Raw genomic sequence first — 20788 nt, forward strand, 5'->3', positions numbered from 1 at the left:
CATGACTAAGCCACTTCTGGCGAAACCAGAGCAGCACATGGAAACACTGTTTACCTTCCCACCGGGGCAGTACCTATTTATCTACTTGCACTTTGACGAGCTTTTGAACTGCTAGGCTGGCAGGAGCTGGGACCGAGCAATGGGAGCTCACCCCATTGCAGGGATTTGAACCTCCGACCTTCTGATCGGCAAGCCCTAGGCTCAGGGGTTTAGACCACAGCGCCCCCCCTGCATGTGGTAGGTACATATAAATAACCAATTGGACAACTATCATGTAATACAGTGGTACCTCCGGTTACGAACGGGATCCATTCCAGAGGCCTGGCCATATCCCAAACATTTCGCAACGGGAGGACCGTTTCTGCACACGCGTGTGGCGCTTCAGAGTGCTTCTGTGCACGTGTGAGCAGCAAACCCACTTCTGGGTTTGCTGTGGCCGTAACCCGAAGATTCTGTAACCTGGAGGTTATGCAACATGAGGTACCACTGTAAGTGTATTTACTACATACATGCCTGTCATTGAGGGCTTGTTCACACAGTTAAGCAAATATTTGTAATACTTTTTTCTTATTAAAAAAATCCAGAGATGCTGGTCGCCTCTGAATATGGACAGCAAAATAGGGAGAAACTCCTATTACACTTGAAATTATACCATGACCACATTACTTTTGTTCAACTCCTGTCCCTTTTATTACTAAAAAGTCATCTTAAGGGGATAAAGCTGCGTGCTGTGAAACCATTCCATGGTATTTCAACAACAACACTGGGAAGAGATTTATTTACAAGCTGTAAGTCATACCGCTGCATCAACGTTAGCAGGAGAGTCACCGTTGGGATCTGCCAGCATAGAAATTACACTAATCATTATGGTTTCCACAGTATGGATGGGAAGCCAGCGTTCTTCAGGTTTCTCATAGCCATATTTGTCTTCACCAGGCTCATGAAGGATGGAAATACAGACATCACCATTTTTATCAACTACCAAGAAGAAGAAGAAAAATAGAATTTCAGAGCCTTAACAATGTAGCAGAAGTCCTGTCTTCAGATAACAGTGAAAAGCAAAATGGTGAGGCTGCTGGAGAGTTTTGTCCTCTGCTATGGCCATCAATTCCAGCCAACTATTAAGGATAACATTAATATGAATATTTGTCAGAAACATGGCAGGGGCGGAGTAAGCGGGGGGGGGCGGTCTGCCCCGAGCGACGCCCTGGGGGGTGACAGACACTTGGCCTTCCTGGCCCGCCCCTCACCTCCGCCCGTAAATGCGCAGTCCGTTCGGGGTGCCGCTGACATGCGGCGGCTCCACGGTGTTCCGCACGCGCTTGGCGGCTCTTACAGGGTGCCACTCTCGTGCAGCACCCCTTAACGGGTCGCCGTGTGCAAGTGGTGCTCTGTGGAGGCCAGCGGCACCCCAATCGGACTGCGCAAGCACCGGATCTAGCACGTGCGCAGTCAGCACGGGGTCACGGTGATGTCACTGTGACCCCATGCTGACTGTGCACACGCTGGATTCGGCGCTACATAACGACGCATGCGACACCGCGCCCCTGGGTGCATGGCAATTTGCTGCCCCGGATGTCGCGGCGCCTCACTACACCCCTGAAACATGGAGTACAAGTGTTAATAGTGAGCAAGATTCAGTAGACTGACAGTAGGATTCACAACTAGTTAATATATGGAATTTGCTGCCCAAAGATGTGGTGATGAATGTTAAGATAGGGGAGGATAGACTTATTAATGATGTTCATGCCCTGTTTGTGGAAGCATCTGTCTGGCTCTCGGGAAGGGCAAGTAGAAACAGATGGCCTTTTAGTCCAATCCAGTAGGGCTCTGCTTACATTCACAATATATGGATCCACCAGCTACCCTGGAAACTGCAATTCACCACTGCTAATTATCTTTATCTTCAAAATACACCAGTAGAAGTATGCCATTAGTTGACTATAGCAACTGTTGTGTAATCCAATACACAATTATTTCCATTTTTAAAATGGGGAACGGGCTAATACTAAAACAGGTCCCAGTGATCTGTGAAGGAGGCCCTATTCATTGTTTCACAGTGTGCAGGTGTATGTCTTATAGTGGAGAGGAGAACAGTTTTTTCCATTGTGGCATCTACCTTGTGGGACGATCTCAAAGTTTCCACTGAAAATTGAAAATGTACTCACGGCATTTCTCTGACCAGAAATACTGCCCCCTGGCACTCCTGGCTTTTGTGGCTGACATTTTAACTTGGTTTTACTTACAGTGGTGCCTCGCTAGACGAAATTAATTCGTTCCACGGGTCTTTTCTTATAGCGAAAAATTCGTCTAGCGAATCCCATAGGGATGCATTGAATTTTTTTTGAAATTTTTTTTGCCCATAGAACGCATTAATTGAATTTCAATGCATTCCTATGGGAAACCGCGATTCGCTAGATGAATTTTTCGTAAAATGCATTCGTCTAGCGAGGCAAGCTCCGCTCAAAAAATCCTTTCGTTAAGTGGAAATTTCGTTAAGCAGGGCATTCGTTAAGCGAGGCACCACTGTAGTTGTTTTGTAGTGATATTTAGTTGTTTTGTTTGTGAATTTCTTTTCAAAATGAAAGGCATAAAATATGAATTATTTTAATAAATGAGAACTAAATAATCCAAGGAAACTTTAAGTTATCCAGAGTCAAATGAGGCTTAAAATTCCAGTTTCCACACTTTAAATTTAAAATACCTCATTTTCTAGATTAGACTTTATGCGCGCAGTGTACCCAACTGTCACATGGATGATACCTAACCAATATTTTAATAATTTTATTGCTGCATTTATATCCCACATTTCCTCCAAGGAGCTAAAGATGGTGTGCATGTATTTTCACAACAATCTTGAGAGGTAGTTTATGTTGTATATCACCCATGGCCAATAAATCATACCTACAGTTAAAGGAAAGACACAGACACCAGCAAAAGTATTTTTTCCTGAACCCAAATATGTACATTCCTTCCTAATAATTTCCCATTATCCAAAATTGGGGCTCTCAACTTAGTTCATATTCATTCCAGATGCAAGACAAAACACCACACTTTACACATGACATCAGCGTCTTACCATTTGGATGCCATATTTCGGTGATAAACTTCATTTTTGGCGGCCTGAGTGGATAGTCCTTTGGGAAAGTAAGGTGAGCTTTGAAGACGCCGCCTTCACTGAAAAAAAAGGAGAATTTTCAGTCACAGCATTTAGAAGTTTCAAGTGATTTAAGTTCACCATTGCTTTGAATTTAAGCAGTCATCAGATCCTAGTACAATACTTTGGAGCATTACTAGGAATGGTTATTTATTAAATGATTGAGCGAGATGTGTATTTCCCCCAGTAATGCCTATTCTGGGGCTTCAGCATCAATTTCCCAGAATATATCTCAGGATTATTATTTATTCCAGGGGTTCTCAAACTTTCTACACCCAGAGTTCACTTGAAACAACTGAAAAATTCTGAGGCTCACCAGTCAGAAAACAGTGGTGGTGCATCAGAGCCAAAATGGTTGAAGATGAAGGCAGAATTTGGCACTATCAGTTGGCAATTACCAATATTTAATCAAACTCTGGAAATTTCTCAATTCTTTGCCACAGTGTTTTCCTTGGGGCAAGGAGTCCTAAAGCTTACCCTTTCCTCAAGCCAAGAATGGACATTTGCTCTGGAGGTATTGTGACTCACTCTCCTCATTTTAGGGAAAATCTGCTAAACCAGTGTATTGTGAAGATGACTCTCTTTCATATTTTCCCCAACCTCTATGCACTTGCCACTCAAAAGTAATTTTTGTATAATTTTATTTATTTTCAAGAATAATATCTAGGTACAGAATAATAAAAATGTCTTCAGCAGTACAGATATTTGCCATTTTTGAGTCAGTAAAGGTTATTGCAAAAGTTGATGAATGCAATACATCAAGTAACATAGAACAAATAATTATTACCCCCGATAAAAATTCTTTTTTGTTTTGTTAGCAATCTACACACAGTGCATCCTCCAGAATAAAACTTCAGCAGAACCTCAAAAGTATTTTACCCATGTCCTGTAACTATTTCTTCCAGTCTCCTTTCACATTCAATCTGTACTTTGTTCTACCTCCTGTCCCCCCCCCAAAAAAAAACCCTGCTTCAGGTTTCTTACATCTCTCCTCCATGGTCATTTCACATTCACTATTTCCTTCAACAACTTTCTTTTCTATTCCCAGTTTTATTTATTTATTATTAACAAAAAATACCCCTTTATCTCACTTTCTAATTTCTTTGAGCACCTCATCTGGCCCTTTTCACTCAGAAGAGGGATACCTTCCTACACCCACTTCTCTGTAGTCCAGCCACTTTTACTCAGCATCCAAGGAATCACTGGCGCCAGCACTGGTCCAACCAAAAGGCTATGACATGGCTATAGGGCAAGGTAGGCAAGCAAGGAGACACTGTGCAGGCTGTGGCCCACCTGAAAGTAGCCAGAGGTCAATGTTGGGGTCCAACCCACTACAGTGGTACCTCAGGTTAAGAACTTAATTCGTTCCAGAGGTCTGTTCTTAACCTGAAACTGTTTTTAACCCACTTTAGCTAATGGGGCCTCCCGCTGCTGCCGCACCACCGCCACACGATTTCTATTCTCATCCTGAAGCAAAGTTCTTAACCCGAGGTACTATTTCTGGGTTAGCGGAGTCTGTAACCTGAAGTGTCTGTAACCTGAAGTGTCTGTAACATGAGGTACCACTGTATTTGAGAAAACTTATTTAATCAATTCCTTAAACTTCTTCCTACTTCTCTTTAGTGAATGGCTCAATGGTCAAGTCTACAATTTCAAGAGGAAGTACTAGAGAACCATAATGCATTTAGCCTAGGGTTTGCTAGTTTAAAAATCAGACTTAAGTGTCATGTGTGGCAAAGCCAATTGAAGTAAGTCTCACTGATTTTTAAATGGAATTCGCTTACAATTACACATGCTTAAGCTTAGGCCTTAAGTTTATCTGCCTACAATCCATTTTGCTCAGTGTTACATGCAAACAGTATAACTTAAAGAAAGTGACACTCCAATCTACATGTACCAAGAGTAAAGTCTTTCATATGACCATCGGGTGGATTTTACAGATTGCTATGTACTGTATTGCCTTTTCTGCTTTCGCCCTTCACTGAACTGATGAGGTGGTACTCAAACCACTAGTCCAACTAATGTGTTTGTAACCACAAATAAATCATGGTCCGGGTGGTACTGTGCCATGTTTTCTTTAAAGAAACACTGACAGAGGAAAAGTAGACACAGTCCACCAATGCACCAATAGAAGTAAGACCCATCTTTACTTGCCGTACATGAACTAGCTATGTATAATAGATTACAGAAATTATATGCTAACACTGCTATATGGCAAGTCTATAATGAACTCTTAAGTCTACCTGAATGTAACAATATTTTCTTTATATGAGCCCTATCAACTGAAAAGGCAAATTTTTAAAATGATTACTCACAACCCTCAGCTATTTGTTCTACTTTACTTTGCTCTTTTGTTGTTAGGGGTATGTTGGCATTAACAAAGCACAACAACAATAATAAAAAGATTGGGATGGGGGTAGAAAGACGGGAGGAGCACGTCTACAGTACAACTCTATCCCCTGCCTCCCACCTGTCCCAATCTTTGGAATTGTAGTTTAGCTAAAGCACAATAAATTATGATAGATATTCCTAAGGTAGAAGAGGAAAAGCAGAAAGAGAAGGGGACATGGAACCATCTTGTGGGTATGGATTTGAACACCCACTAGAAGAGAAGACATCTGAACATCTTGGAAAATACCATACACAGATTGAAACTTTCACTAAAGGGGAATTTTAAAAAAGCTTTCAGGTTTCTGTGGTTACAGGACTGGCAAACATTTGTTCCAAAGTAAGTGTTGCAGATCCACATGGTCGTTTCACCACCCTATCTATTTAATGAATGAGCCAACTTGTTGGCTCTGTGCCTAAAATGGCGTTTTGTATGACGCAGGTGTTAACACTAGGACAGATGCCTGAACTTCAACATATTAAATAGGAATAGTGGCAAGACATGCAGTTTCACATAATCAATGCCATTTGCAGCTAGCACCTGTTCAAGAAAGTAGCCTTATTTTTCTGGCTCTCTTTTACATCAAGAGCACAACTAGAGAAATATTTTAATTTCCTAGGCAACACTATCACACTTCTTTCTAGGTGCCCATGCTACCAGACACCATATATTTTTCCAGGCCTTGCCATTTGTATACTCAGCATTTATTACAATTAATATGCCAACAAGCAGAAAGTGATTCATCTGCCACCTTCTATTTCACAAATGGTCATAAACACATAATTCCTCAGAATTTTTCCTTGAGAATTTACATTTATAGCTTTAAGGCCCTGTTTTTGTAGCCAAAGATGGAACAAAAACCACCCTAAGCAAACCAAATTATTCAGATCAGAGCATACAATATGGTCCCCAAGATCCTCAGGAGGGGCTCTATTTTGCTGGTTGTACCACCACCTACTCTGCATGGGAGAATGGGCATTTATGATGTTCCACTTTCCTTCTATGAACTCAAGCGAATGGCAAGGGTAACCCACCAAGCAGTCTCCCATCAAGCACTGGCCAGTCCCAATACCTGCTTAGCTCTAGCAAAGTTACTGCATTATATGCCTTAAGGTCCTAGGGATGTCTCCCAGCAATTTATACATAGAGTAGTGTGTAAATGATGCAAGCTTCAGTGTTTCCTGCCTCCAAACAACAGGAGGAGCACAACCCACTTGCCCTGTCAAACAACTCTTGATTCCAGTGTAGGACAAGTAGATACTCTCAAACAATGAGCAGATATCATCATCTTGCAATGGAAGTCCCCAAGCCTCATACATCATAGTGCATGTCCAGTTTTTACTTGCAAACTGACAGTGCAATCCTAGGCATGTTTACTCAGAAGTAAATCTCACTGTGCTCAACACAGCTTACTTCATAATAAGTGTGTTTAAGATTGCCAGCTCAATCTACCTTATGATGCCTTAAGTACAGTACTTCCACCTGCGGAATATGGTAATGGCAACTGTCTTCTATACGAGACCCAAAATTAGAATAATATTATGTTAGCCAGCTGCCATGCTATTGTTGTTGTCAAGACCTTTGCTCTGGTCCTGAGCTTTGTTTATTGGTACTTGCTGGATACTGAAGTGTTTTGTTTTGGGAAAATGTCTGTTTTATATGTGTACACTTTAGTTCAAGTGATAAAAGAAGATAATTTATTTAGGTCTCAAACTTCATGAACCAAAAAAAGAGAAAAGCTTGCCCTGTTCAAAACATTTATCCTTCACTCCCTCCAAAGCCTTAAGGGGAAGTTTGTATCTAGGTCTTGTTATAGTTTTGCTTTCAATCAGTTATTCATAGTGCAAGTCTGTCCTTGTGCCCTGCAAGGAGACAGAATATTATCTACTTGGAGACTGAAACAGGTAGCTGGTTTTACTTCTTACAAACACAATATTACAAATTATCCCCGTTAGACTTAGCATAGAATTACTGTAACTCAGGATAACTCAGATTTCAAATACATACATTTTATACCAATATTTAATTCCCCGCCCCATATCAAATCAGTCTTGAGAGGGCAGAAGAAGCTACTGTAGTTATCAAAATATTAGGTGCTTAAGCAAGCAGGTATTTTAGTTAAACAGCTAGGGATACTTACTACAGTGTATCTGGTGGACCAATAATAAGAACTTCCCATCGATATAAATCATTGTCATCTATTAAACCTGCTGAAAATCCTTCCACTGGGTTTTTGTTGAGCTCTGTTCAAAAGAGAAAAAATATATATACTGTTATAGAAGAGGTAATATACATGTCTTGTGCTTCATTTGCAACGAGCAAACAAATAACTTTCAGAGCTTATCCAAGTGCTCTTTATCTCATAAACACAAAACTTATATTCAGTGATATACCAAATGCCCAACACATAAAGCCATTTCAGAGAAACCAAGTTGCTCATTCCTAGCCATATGGTCCTACTCCGCTGTGAGCCTCCAAGCTGACTTGTGGCTAGATTCTTCTTCCCTGAAAGAATGGCTATCTAATTATGCTACAACCTACTTTAAATTCCAATAAAACATAGTTTAAAGTATTTTACCTTGTTATTCAGCCAAAAAGCCTGCTATGATCACCTGTACAAGCTAGTTGCCCCATGATACGTGAAGGCTAGGGGCAAGGGAAAAATTACCCCCTCTGCTTATTCTGGGACTTCACATCTCTAGTTCCTTCCCATGGGCAAAAAATTGGTGTCTTTTATAATGCAGAACACTCATACCAAACCTGACCAACTTCAGTTTGTCATTATTTACTTAGGCTGTAAGTTGGTCTAAAAATGTGTTAACACACGAAAAAAAATATTGCTTTATTAAGATACAAATAAATCAAGGTTATAGGCTATCCATTAAATCATTTGTGTGAAGAAGAAATCCAGATCCCAGTTGCTTTCCAGGCGTTGACTGAGAGCAGCCTAAATTGCTTGTGACCTGCATAAGAGCACTAGTAACCACGTGAACCTGCCAGGCAACCAAGGTCAGCTTCAAAGGCCCTTCTCCATGTCCCCAGCTAGTGAGAGCAAGCCTTTTTTGTGGTAGTGCCTAAACTGTCACATTAATCCCTCAATATTTCACCAAGTATCTGCCAAGGTAACAAGAGTGTCAAACTGGATCCTATTCCCTTGCATTTAAAATCCCTTTATTTTATCGTGTACTTGTTGTTTTATTATGGTAGTTTGTTGCTTTTATTAACAGCTTCCCACTTCATTTTATGATTTTTAATGCTGTTTTTATGGGTTTTTAATTCATTTCTCTGTCAACCCCCTTGAGGACTTTTGAAAAGTCAAAGGGTGGACATGTATTTCTTAAATAAGAAGCTATTAAACTCTTTGTGAGGCCTAGACAACCAGTTACCATTCACCCACAAGTAATGGGTATAGAACAAAGTTTTCCAAACTTTTAATGTTGTTGACACACTTTTTAGTCACACTTTTTATTCGCATCATATTGCGACACAGTAATTCAGCTTTATTAGCAAACCAGAGGTTAAACTAACCCCTTTCCAGCCCCAGGAGGTGTGTGGGCAGTGGCGGAGGAAGAGGAGTACGGGGGAGCGCACCACCCCCAGTAGCGCGGTCCTGGTGGGGTGCCATCGCAGCGCCTCCACGCCTGTGCTGGGCGCCACGCCCCCTCAGGCGGCGCACCACGCCCCAGGATTCATGCCGCGCCCCTGCGGACAGTGGCCGGCGTCCCATGCCCCCAGGATGCGCACCACGCCCCTGTGGGCATGAAGCTCTACCACTGAGCATGGGGAGCATTTGCACAACACACCTATACACTGCAGCCGACACACTAATGTGACACACAGCTTGGAAAACTCTGGTATAGAATTTACTTTATTTTACACATCTTTTTTGAAGTGCAAGCAATTTTAAGAAGCCTGTTCAACTGCACTGCATACCCTAGATCAGGGGTTCCCAAACTTCATTCAGGTAGTCTGAGGTATGGTTGTGGATTTGTGGTTGTTGCTAAGAAATCACCAATGAACTGAAGTCAACAATAATTATTTCCCATAATTGGCACCTGCAGTGTCTTCAAACATTTATAGAAATATTCCTAAGGTTTTGTTAGTGTAAGCATAGTCTTCTGATAAATTCAAACCTCAACTCTGTTGCAATCTAACTTCCCAATCTTACGGTACATTCAAATACTTGGAAGAAAGTTTAACTGAAAGTATGGGCATGCTAAGGATCGAAATATGCTTGGACAGGAGCAAAAAAATTTTTTTAAAAAAAATTAAGACTACAGGCCAGGAGCAGCCAAAGCAGTATCTTCCAGATGTTGATGGGACTAGAACTCCCATCACAGTCAATGGGAAGAGATAATCAAAGTTTTAGTTCAACCATATCTAGTAGTCACCACATTGGCTGCTCTATAGTAGATGGTCACAAGCCCCAGATACTAGAAACAAACAGAAATGCACACATTACATTATCTAAAAGGTCAATATGACTGTGGATGTCATTAATATACCTAGGGTATATAGCTTGTGAGCCTTTAAAGTACTTCCTGTGTATCACATTGGAATCCTTAGGAGCCACCCTATAAGGTAAGTCAGTAGTACTGTACTGGAGAGTTGGAAGCTGGAAAAAAGTGCCTTGATATACAGTAATCCGAACTGGAGACTTCCCAATTTGTCTTACATCCTGATCAACATTCTATCTGTCCCTGGTGATTTGCAGAAGGCACAGCAAGAGTTGAATTATGTTCCAACACTCTTCCAAGCCTTACTTTTTCATACACTGATAAAATTCAACTGTCTCATTTCAATACACTTTAGAAGAAGAAGAGGAGGAGGAGGAGGAGGAGGAGGAGGAGTTTGGATTTGATATCCCGCTTTATCATTACCCGAAGGAGTCTCAAAGTGGCTAACATTCTCCTTTCCCTTCCTCCCCCACAACAGACACCCTGTGAGGTGAGTGGGCTGAGAGACTTCAGAGAAGTGTGACTAGCCCAAGGTCACCCAGCAGCTGCATGTGGAGGAGCGGAGACGCGAACCCGGTTCCCCAGATTACGAGTTTACCACTCTTAACCACTACACCACACTGGCTCTCTTAAAGTGTTGCCCCCTAGTAGCGAACACAAAATCTACCCATAGTAGGAACAGCCAATTGTTTTATCGCAAATCTTTTAAACAGGTTGCACAGGAAGCTTGATTCAAGGTTTGCAGGATGACATAATTTGACACAGTTGCGGTAAAGGGCAAAAGCAGAGTAGGCTGTGGACTTAACCAGATGCCACAACTGTGTTTCAGTTTGAAAAAAATTAGTAACTACCATGGGGTCACGGAGAGTCTAACAAGACTAAGACAACTAAAGAACAACAAAAACTGATGCAATGCACATGGTCCGAACCACAGAGGAAGAACTACAGTGGTACCTCTACTTACAAATAACTCTACTTACGAATTTTTCTACTTACAAATGGAGCTCCGTCCGCCATCTTGGATGTGGTTTAGATAGGATTTTTTCTACTTACGAATTTTTAGATAGGGTTGCTTCGACTTACGAATTTTTTCTCCCAATGCATTCCTATGGGATTCGACTTACAATTTTTTTCGACTTACAAATGTGTGTTCGGAACGCATTAAATTCGTAAGTAGAGGTACACTGTATGTGCATCTCCACTAAGGTTAGCAAACAGAAGAAACATGTTAGTTTGCATAAAGCATTTCCCTAGTTATGCTCCATTTTTTGTTTTTCAACTGGTTAAGAGTGACCTACAGAGGGAGACAGCACTCTTGTATTTAGCAACAGCTTTAATCCCTTGGCTCCTTTGGTTTTTCTACAGTAAAGTTGCGGACTTTTGAAGTTACTCTATCTTTAATGCAGTGTTTTGAACTAAGCACAAAGTCTGTTGTACTGAAATGCCACTGTAAAGTACATCTCAAGACCTTCCCTTCTGTGTTGTCCTCTTGTGACAAGGTTATGGCCTGAAATGGAAATCTGACTCATTCTACTCCAACAGTGCTTCAATTTTGTACACCAAGATGGCAGTGCCAAGAATTTAAAAAACCAAGTAAACAGTTTTGACTGTGCCATGGATCAGCAATCCAGTTCATAGCACAATTTGGGTTTACAATAACTTCCACAACCAAGTCCAGGGTTATAAACCAAAAAGAAAACTGTGGCTGGGATATGGCTTTAGTTCAAAGCTGATATGAGCAAGCAGCACTCCATCACTGGTTTACAATGAGAGAGCCCTCTATACAAAATCCAAGTGAATCAAATCAGTACAAGTCAACAAAAATGACTAAGCAGGAAGAGCCCTATGGCTAAAGGAGCAACTATGTATGGTATCTCGACTTTTCAACTTCCATGGGCGGTTGCAGCCTGCCATTTCAAAGGAACCGGTCTGCCACAGCACTCTGAACACCAAAGAAACAAAGAAGTCAGGGCTTTCCTGAATAGTAAATTAGCTTGTAAATGTGGAAGCTAATAGAATCATAGAATTGTAAGCCGCCTTGAGTCCATCAAGGAAAAAGGCAGGGTATAAATAAATTTAACAACAACAATAGAGTTTGAAGGACACATAGGGGCATCTAGTTCAACCCTCTTCCGTGCAGGACTTGCAACTAAATAATCCCTGACAGATGGCCATCCAACCTCTGTTTAAAAACCTCCAATGAAGGAGAATCCACCACCTTAGATCAATTATCTCATCAACTGTTCAACTTTTTTTCTGGTGCTGTGTCTAACTTAAATTGTCAATTCAACAGGGCCTGTCTATATGTTTTATGCAGCACCTAGTTTTTAAGTGCTATAAATATAAGCTGAGAAAACCAATACCTACAACTATTGATTTCAGGGAGATTTATTATTATATAGAAAAGTATACCAATAAACCATCACCTATAAAACAATAGAAAAGCACAGTGCTGATGAGAGATGGGGTGGAAACTGTTGCTAAGATCATTTGGTTGTTTCAGTCTGCTGATTTGCCTGTATTCTTTGTTTACATAGAAAATTTTAATTTTTGTCCTTATTGGACTTTAGCTTTGTTTGCTTTATGATGGAGCTGCTGTTTTGTTATTTACTGAACTTGCTTTTATGGGTTCTGTAATTTTTATTATTTTATCCATATATTTCTATATTGTTGTTGTTATTGTTCCCTGCTCTGGAATTGAAAATATCCAATGAAGAGCAGGTTATAAATACTTAAATGATTAAAAATAATTTAAATTAAATTAAAATCAGCCAACAACTGAAAATGTGGCATTCAACTTCATAGTGGAGGCACCTAGGAAATATAGGAAAAGGTGCAGGGCTCCATGAAAAATGATTTTGGCAATCCCACCCACCATTGAACCCAATGAGTTTTGACTATAAGTGATTTTGGCTTTAGACTCAATACCTGGAATGTAACCCCCATGTAAGTTGTGGGTCTAATGTACTTTCCTATTAAGCCCCAATGGTTTGAAATTTGACACCAACACCCTGAACTAGATTTGGAAACAATGCAGCTATCAGCAAGGCTCATTTAATGCTGTTGAAAGCAATATGTGGTCCTAGTTAGCAATCCAGTTGCTTTATTTTATACTAACTTCAGTTTTGGATCAATACTCAAAAGAAAGCCCCACATAACACACTGCAACAATCCAAATGGGAGGTTACCAGAAACCATGCCTAAACTATCCCTGCTTAGGAAAGGCTACAACTTCTGCACCAACCTAGGCTTGTAAAAGATGCACAGCATCAGTAAGGCCTCCACTGGGGCTCCAATGGCAACAATGCAGCTAGGACAGGCTTCCTCAAACCTGGCCCTCCAGATGTTTTGAGACTACAATTCCCATCATCCCTGACCACTGGTCCTGCTAGCAAGGGATCATAGGAGTTGTAGGCCAAAAACATCTGGAGGGCCAAGTTTGAGGAAGCCCGAGTTAGAACCTTAGAGCTGTGCACCTGACCTTTCAGGCGAGTCCAGCCCCATCCATAACAGGTTAAACACCTTATCATTATAAACCAACAAAACTCCTACACAGCAGTACACAGCTTTGCTTCCTCATTCCTTGAATTTGTAACCAAAGCTTAGATCAGTATTCTAGTACTGTATTGTCCCCTGTGAACTAAACTACCGGTATTGCAACATTCAAAGTCGTATACTACCTACTGGTACAGTATTCTGATTTCTTTGGACGCTAACGTTCTGCGTTAATCCAGACCCAGTGCTCAGTAACATGGTTGCAAGAGGGCTGTTCCCCTCTGTCCACTGTAGGCTTTGCAAGGCAATAAAGCAACAAGAATGCTGAGGAAAGGTCCTTTTTACATCACTATATTCTCAGCACCTCCAACAACGTTCTTTATAGAGAGTTCCAAAACCCAGCAGCAGTTGATACCATCTGTCCACTGAGGCCTCAACAACTCAAGGAACATCCTATTCAAGGAAGAGAAGATAAGCTTTAGTGAGAACTTCAGTGGTTCCCAATTAGCTACCGTAATTGGGACCCCTGTTTTTCAGGGGTCAGAAAGTACTGTGGATCCTTGTTTTTCAAAAGCCAAGGCACAGACTGCCTACTTTTGCAAATTTTGATATCTCTATGGTAGTTTTGTTATGTGAATGGTCCAAATGACCCCCTGGGTTGGTTACGCAGACCCCTGGTGTCTGTGGGCCACCAACTGGGAACCACTGATCTAGAACATTTTGTTACCTAATTCTACTATGCAAACAGCTTTAACGTCATATCTATAGATCTGTCTCAAGACACTGGCAACTACAGACACAAGAATATTTGCATTCCCACATTTCCACCAATGTTTAAAATCTCCTCTTTATTGCAATGTCAGTGCCTACCATCACCTCTTTTTCCAAGACTTCGAAGGTGTCCAATGACATTGGAAGGCTGTCTTACCACTTTTCACTATAGCTTGTAGCTATCAAAAAGGTGGCTCCATTAAAAAATTAATAATTCCAGACTTCTGTCTTGAAAGTGCTGCTTCCATTTATCTTTATAATGAATATTATAATTGCTATTAAACAAGATCTACAGAATTACTAGTATCGGGTATAACTTAGCGTATTATTTCAATTTATTTTTTACCAATAAAGCCCCTTATTACTTAAGCACTAAGTTATACAAGTAGTAACCATGTCCCTCCATTTAATTAATTGCTCCCCATAAAAGCATCCCAAAACATTTATCACAGTAAACATGTACTTTGTGTTTAATGATACACTGTAGATAAGCTGGAGATCATCAGCAAGCCAGCTATGTTCGAGCTGAGGAAATTCAGTAGTGATGCTGAACCATCAGTTATCAGATGAGAGTCATCAGTTATCAGATGAGGGCCACTGAAAAGTAAAGGAATCAAGCTGCAAAAAAGCTGGATTGGGGTGCAGCTATTTGGATCTACATGAGCAACAATGTTAAACTGATCCATATTTGACATACTGTACTACAGTAATGCTTACTTGCCAGGTAGGCTGATTTAGGAAGATGAAGAACTACAGCTTTGTAAGAGATTAGACAACTGTACACCTGTTTCAGAAAGGATTAAGTTTTCCATTAAGAACAAGTGGCCATACAAGTTATTCTTACCTGTAACACAAAAATTGGAAGCCAGAACCCATTGCATAATGCCAGTGTACGGTTACAGAACCAAAGTTTTAAAACTGTAGTATAGAGTGGAAGTAGCTTAAACACTTTTAAAGTTTCTGAAGAATGTGAAATTGCTTCAATATATTTTATGGGAAGCAACAAATAAATGGAATTTAAATAAATAAGATTGTCCCTTCAACATTCTGCACCCTTTGTGCTACAGTACTTTTTGGTGCCAGATACACCATTTACAACATTAGAAGTTTTGTCTATAAATTCATAACTAGCTGTGGCAAAGTCTTCAAACCAAACAGCATGAATAAAAAAGTAAAGCTTTTCAAAACAGTAAGCATAAAACAGGAAGAACTGGGCACGCGGGCCGGATCAGGACCAACAGCCTTCTGGATCCGGCCAGCGGAAGGTCTGGGAATCACCGCGTGGATCGCCAGCACACACGTCCTTTCCCTTTCCCTCACACAGCAGCGGCGGCAACAACTCCTCCCTCCCTCCCTCCTCCTGGCTTCTCCCTGCCCCGCCTAGAGGAGGAAGTGGGCTGGGCTTTGTTGGTGCCAGCAGCAGCGCTTGAGCAGCCGCCATTTTAAGCAGCCCCTCCCCGGAGCCCTTTTGCGCGCCGCTCATTGTGACGCCGCCAGCCCCTGCTGCTCGCAAGACATAGGTAAGCAGCCACCAGGGCTCGTCCGGTGCTGTGGAGAAGGGAGGGGAGAGTTGTGGGAGGGCATGGCTTATAGTTCGGCCCCCCACAAGGTCTGAGGGACAGTGGACCGGGCCCCTGCTGAAAAAGTTTGCTGACCCCTGGTCTACACTGACTGAACAATAGCTCTCCAAAGTTTTTAGCATGAGTCTTTCCCAGCCATACTTGGAAACACCAGGGATGAAACCTGGGATCTTCTGCTTCTAAGGCATCTATTCTTCCGAGCTACAGCCTTTCCCTTGAATTTAGGATGTAGTTGCTATCTTATCTGGCCCCAAGCCATTTTTTCTGGCCATCCAAGACACCATAAATTCTGGCAGCATCAGCAATTTTTAAAAAAGTAAAGTAGACACAGGCAGAACCCAGCACCTTGATGAGAATGGAAATTGTCCCCAACCCTGGACATCAGGGTAATTATTTGATGAGTGAAGTAAAGGCACTGAGTCACCCCACCTTCAAATAAGTTATGGGGAGAGAATGTGTTCCTGTGCGTGTAGTCTAACCACACAAACTTTGCTCACACCCATATCTGCCATGCAACCCTGAAGTGTGAATATGACCCTTGGTTTCAAAAAGACCTCATTTAAGGAATTGGATGAGCTTTTTTAGGGTTCCAATATTTGCAGCAGAACTATAACAGGTTCATGGAACAAACAGAAGCCATTTTCCTGCTTTCAGTTGCACCATATTTCATTGTGCCCTTTTAAGTACAAAACAGATATTAGAATCAATTTAGTTTGGCTACGTACATGGGTCATTCAAAATCCATTTATAGCCAGCATACTGGGAGACCACTCTAAATCACTGCTGTACGTTGACACCTTGAACAACAGTAGTCCTTTCAGAATTATGCAGTGGCTTGTGTATTTTGCATGTGCATGCACAGACACCATACTGTAACATATGAAAGCATCCATTCATGCATATATATTTTTGGCTGAACTCTCTAGGGAGCAAGCAAAATGTTGTCATAAGTCCAAAACTGATCATACTCTAGTACACAAGTGATTAGGCTAGCTGCAAGTTTTGGTGGGAGGAAGTAAGCTCATTAGATAGTAAGTGGTTCTACAGACAAGAGAACTCAAGAATTCCAAAGAGTAAATATCCTGACTGCCTGGATTACCTTATGACCTCTTAAACTGAGAAGATAACCTAAATGAACATCAATCAATCAGTTTCCAAAACAAAAGGGATTCACTGTGGAGGAACAGCTATTTAAATCAACAAGACCATTTACTCACTAAGCTTAGCTTCTCTTTCCTGTTTTTTCAGTATGGTCTAACCACCAATAGCCATAGCTGCCAAGTTTTCCCTTTTCTCGCGAGGAAGCCTATTCAGCACAAGGGAATTTCCCTTAAAAAAAGGGAGAACTTGGCAGCTATGCCAATAGCAGCAGTTGTAAAACAGCTCTGACACCTCAGCTCAGGCTTGCCAACACTCTGTACTCTCACAAATTGCAGTTGTTTTATTTTACACTTGGCTCAGCACAGGCCTGCTTGTTTATCTTTCCCACAAGCTAAACTTAACAGTATGGGACACCCTTCTGCCACTCCAATACTTCTTCCACTTCTGTATCACTGCCCTCTATTTCAAAAAGAGGTATGAATTGAGCATGTACTGTGAAAGTCTATGGAGACATGGTCACTAATGCAAATGGTGCAAACTTGTCACTGAGACCGACTAATGAAACATGTCTCTTTCTTGCATCAAGCATGAACGGTTTGCTGCTGCTTTCTAGTCAGGACATACATGAAGAATGCACAGAAACAGTGTCAAAAGCTGCTAAGGCAAACCTTTATTTCTTCATGACATTTTTACTTCCTTGGAAAGCCTTACAATACTTTATTTTGTCCAGTGCTCAGAGAACATGCAACGTTTAAGCAGGAATTATGACAACAAAATAAATAAACAAAATTTTATTTTGTTTCGACTACGTCAGACCTACCTGTAACTATGACAAGAAAGGTGAACATAGAGAAATCAAGTCTATTTATTGTGTCCCCTACCATATAATACCCACCAAGTTCAAGAACTTAAACAAAAAGAAAAGTTACACAGCACAATTGCTAGTACGAGTCTTTGGAACAACAGTAGCTTCTATTCTGCCACGGGAACTTGTATGTTTAATAAAATTACCAGGTTGCCTAATAAAATTCAGTAAAAAACAGTTTAGCTAAAATAGTTTTTAAAAAGGCAACTATTACTAAGGCAATAAAACTCAAGCAGGATAACCCAGTAATAATGTTCAGAAAAAAACTACAATCATATTGAATTGGGCACATAAATATTTATAATTTTTCATTTATAATGGAATTTAAGTGGATTATTATCACAACCTTTTGTTTCACAATGGTCCAATAGGAATTGACACTCAAATTCAAATTGACAGTATTTAATCCAGGCATAGGCAAACTCAGCCCTCCAGATGTTTTGGGACTACAACTCCCATCATCCCTAGCTAACAAGGAATGATGGTAATTGTAGTCTCAAAACATCTGGAGGGCTGAGTTTGCCTATGCCTGATTTAATCACTTCATATTTGGACTTGTCACCTTCCTTAGATTTGTGCACATGTAAAAAAAAATACAAAGTTTGTTTACACTGAGCCACCTTTGGTTGCCCCCCCGCCCCCCAAAATACAAAAAGTGGCCACATTTCTGAATCAGAACCTGTATATTCTTCTAATGCTGATTAGTCAAAAAGTTTGCCTTTTCAAATTGATGTAAAACAGTTCACAACTGTAGCTAGTTTCATTCCCAGTATTTTGGACCCAGCTGCTTCTATATAAAGATTAGCTTTAGGTACTGATGATGGATATTATTGCTGAAAATCAATTCCTGAGGCTTTTGAGATTTATTAGGTTGTGTCCAACTAAGCTCAACTCCAAGTAGACTCATTGAAATTAATGGACCTATGTTAATAAAGTCCATTAAGTTCAATGGGTCTACTCTAAATATTACTAACATTGGATACAATTCATTGCAATTTTGTATCTAATATAGGGCAATTCATATCCTATGCAAAAAACAAAACAAAACCAAAAACACAAAACAATGAGATTTTAGGTTTTGCCCTAGATGAAATATATAGCTTTGCAGAATTCAGTTCCAGCAAAAAACAGTATGATAACGAAAGGTGAAGGGACAACAAGGATCAGTGATCAGATGTTATAAAGCAGCGTCCAATACTGTAAAAGTTTCAGATTCTGAATGCTGCAGCCTTTTGCATGCACTGCCTTTGTAATAGGAAAAGTACATATCCAAAATAAAATCTGTTTGTTTGGGTTTTTCTGAAGCATGAAGGCTGAAATTCTTACAAATCTAGGTTTGATGCCAGAGACTAGATCTGCCTTGTGCAGTATTCTGCGCATGCGGATTTATAAAAGCCAAATAGTCCCGACAGTAAGCTGCTCTCATCACTGAAGTGATTTACTGTGCTTTAAAGGTCTTAAAGCATCTGTTCAAAGCTTTAGCTGCATTTACAATTTCTACAGCCTAAGAATGGGAGGTCTGAAGGCATCAAGTGAGATGTTGCCTTGCCTAATTGTGATCACATCTGCAAATTCTTGTTTGTGTGCCATATTCAACTGGAATTGATGCTGAACAGTGCTACTCAAGAGCTTCACATAATGAACCACACAGGATTTCCATACATGAGGCTACATTACTGGTGCAAAGATATGCTTGGAAGAGCAAACAGTTCTCTTGAACCAAGAACCTCAAAAGCAAAATATTCTGATGCTTTAACTCTTCTCATTGGAAAGACTGGTTTATCATTTGGATTACCATAGCTTGAACATACTAACATTTTCCTTGTAGTCAAACCTGGGCTGGAAATACATGTATCCCAAGGAGAAAGAATTTTAGGAGACCACAAGAGATCATATGGCTAATGGAAGAAAAGTATTCTCCTACTGGCAGAAAAATAGGTAGATACCTACTGTACCTCCTGGAGCATTCAAAACTCAAAAGAACCAAGGAAAAAGAACTGAGCTCAGGTGTATTTGAATAACCATCCATACAGCTGTGAAGAAGCTAACCTCACACTTCTGCTAAGATGGAGTTCAAAGTTACTGTAAAGAACAAATGTTTTAGGATGGATCAGAGGGTGGTTATGAATGAATGAAGTGGAAAAGACACTTCAAGGGGATGTCACTAAAGATGGGAAACCAATAAAGAATTAACTAGTCAAATATTCAGTAGAGCCAAGAACACCACAATCTAAGAGACTGCTTCTTTTAATTGCATCATTAATTCTGTCATCTGACATAAAGGCAAGAGTCAGTTCTTTGCTCCTCATCCCTGTAGGGGGCAGGGTCCAGTCCCTCCCCCCACAACATAGTTTACAAAGCATTTAAAGATTGCCTCTCTTGTATAGTTTGCTGCATGTTATTTCATCCAGTCTGTAGCTGGTCTATTCTTGCAGTTCCAGGACAAGAAACTAAGAACTGCAAGTTGCATGAATATCAATCACACAGTTATTCTACGCATTGCACTATTTTAAACATTTGATAGTTTACAATGTCATTGCTTCATAACTAAGAAAAAAGAAGCCTTTAACAGTTCACATACCTTGTTGCTTTAAGTAAAATAATCAGCTAGACAAACAAGCCAACACTCTAGATTGTGACTGTAACTAGTAGGTCTCATACAAATATATCCATTCCACCAATATGTACTGGTCTGTAGACCAGGTGCAGCATGCAGCCTCTATCTGGTCTCTCATTCCAAACCCCCCACTTACCCTCCTCCCAGCTGTGCTCTACCCACTTCTAATATGCCTGGTCTCTTTCCAAATGCCAGATCACAAAGTATGGAATAGCCACACTAGCCAGTGCACTCCATAGGGGGACCTTTCAGTTTATGCTGTAACTGTGCATTCTGTGCTGCTCACTGAGGCATTCCTTCCACTTATCCACTTATCTCTCCACAATGAGTGGAGATCAGCAGATGGGCAATGCACG

The 20788-nt window shown here is 40.7% G+C and overlaps 1 protein-coding gene across 4 annotated transcripts in view; it reads right to left on the reverse strand.

Annotated features, from left to right (window-relative positions):
* UBE2G1 (ubiquitin conjugating enzyme E2 G1) overlaps positions 1–20788 on the reverse strand; it is a 33562-nt gene that overhangs the window by 4684 nt on the left and 8090 nt on the right. For all 4 annotated transcript variants that reach the window (XR_004693986.3, XR_015946989.1, XM_035139298.3 and 1 more), the window contains exons 2-4: positions 7687–7789; positions 3080–3177; positions 800–978 (exon numbers count right to left, since the gene is read on the reverse strand). Coding sequence is in view for 2 of the 4 variants with exons in the window: in XM_035139298.3 (XP_034995189.1) it covers positions 800–978; positions 3080–3177; positions 7687–7789 (380 nt within the window). In the remaining 2 variants the exon portion in view is untranslated. The remainder of the gene's footprint in view (positions 1–799; positions 979–3079; positions 3178–7686; positions 7790–20788) is intronic.

Source organism: Zootoca vivipara, chromosome 14 (assembly GCF_965207765.1).
Source record: "Zootoca vivipara chromosome 14, rZooViv2.hap1.1, whole genome shotgun sequence".
NCBI classification, from domain to species: Eukaryota; Metazoa; Chordata; class Lepidosauria; order Squamata; family Lacertidae; genus Zootoca; species Zootoca vivipara.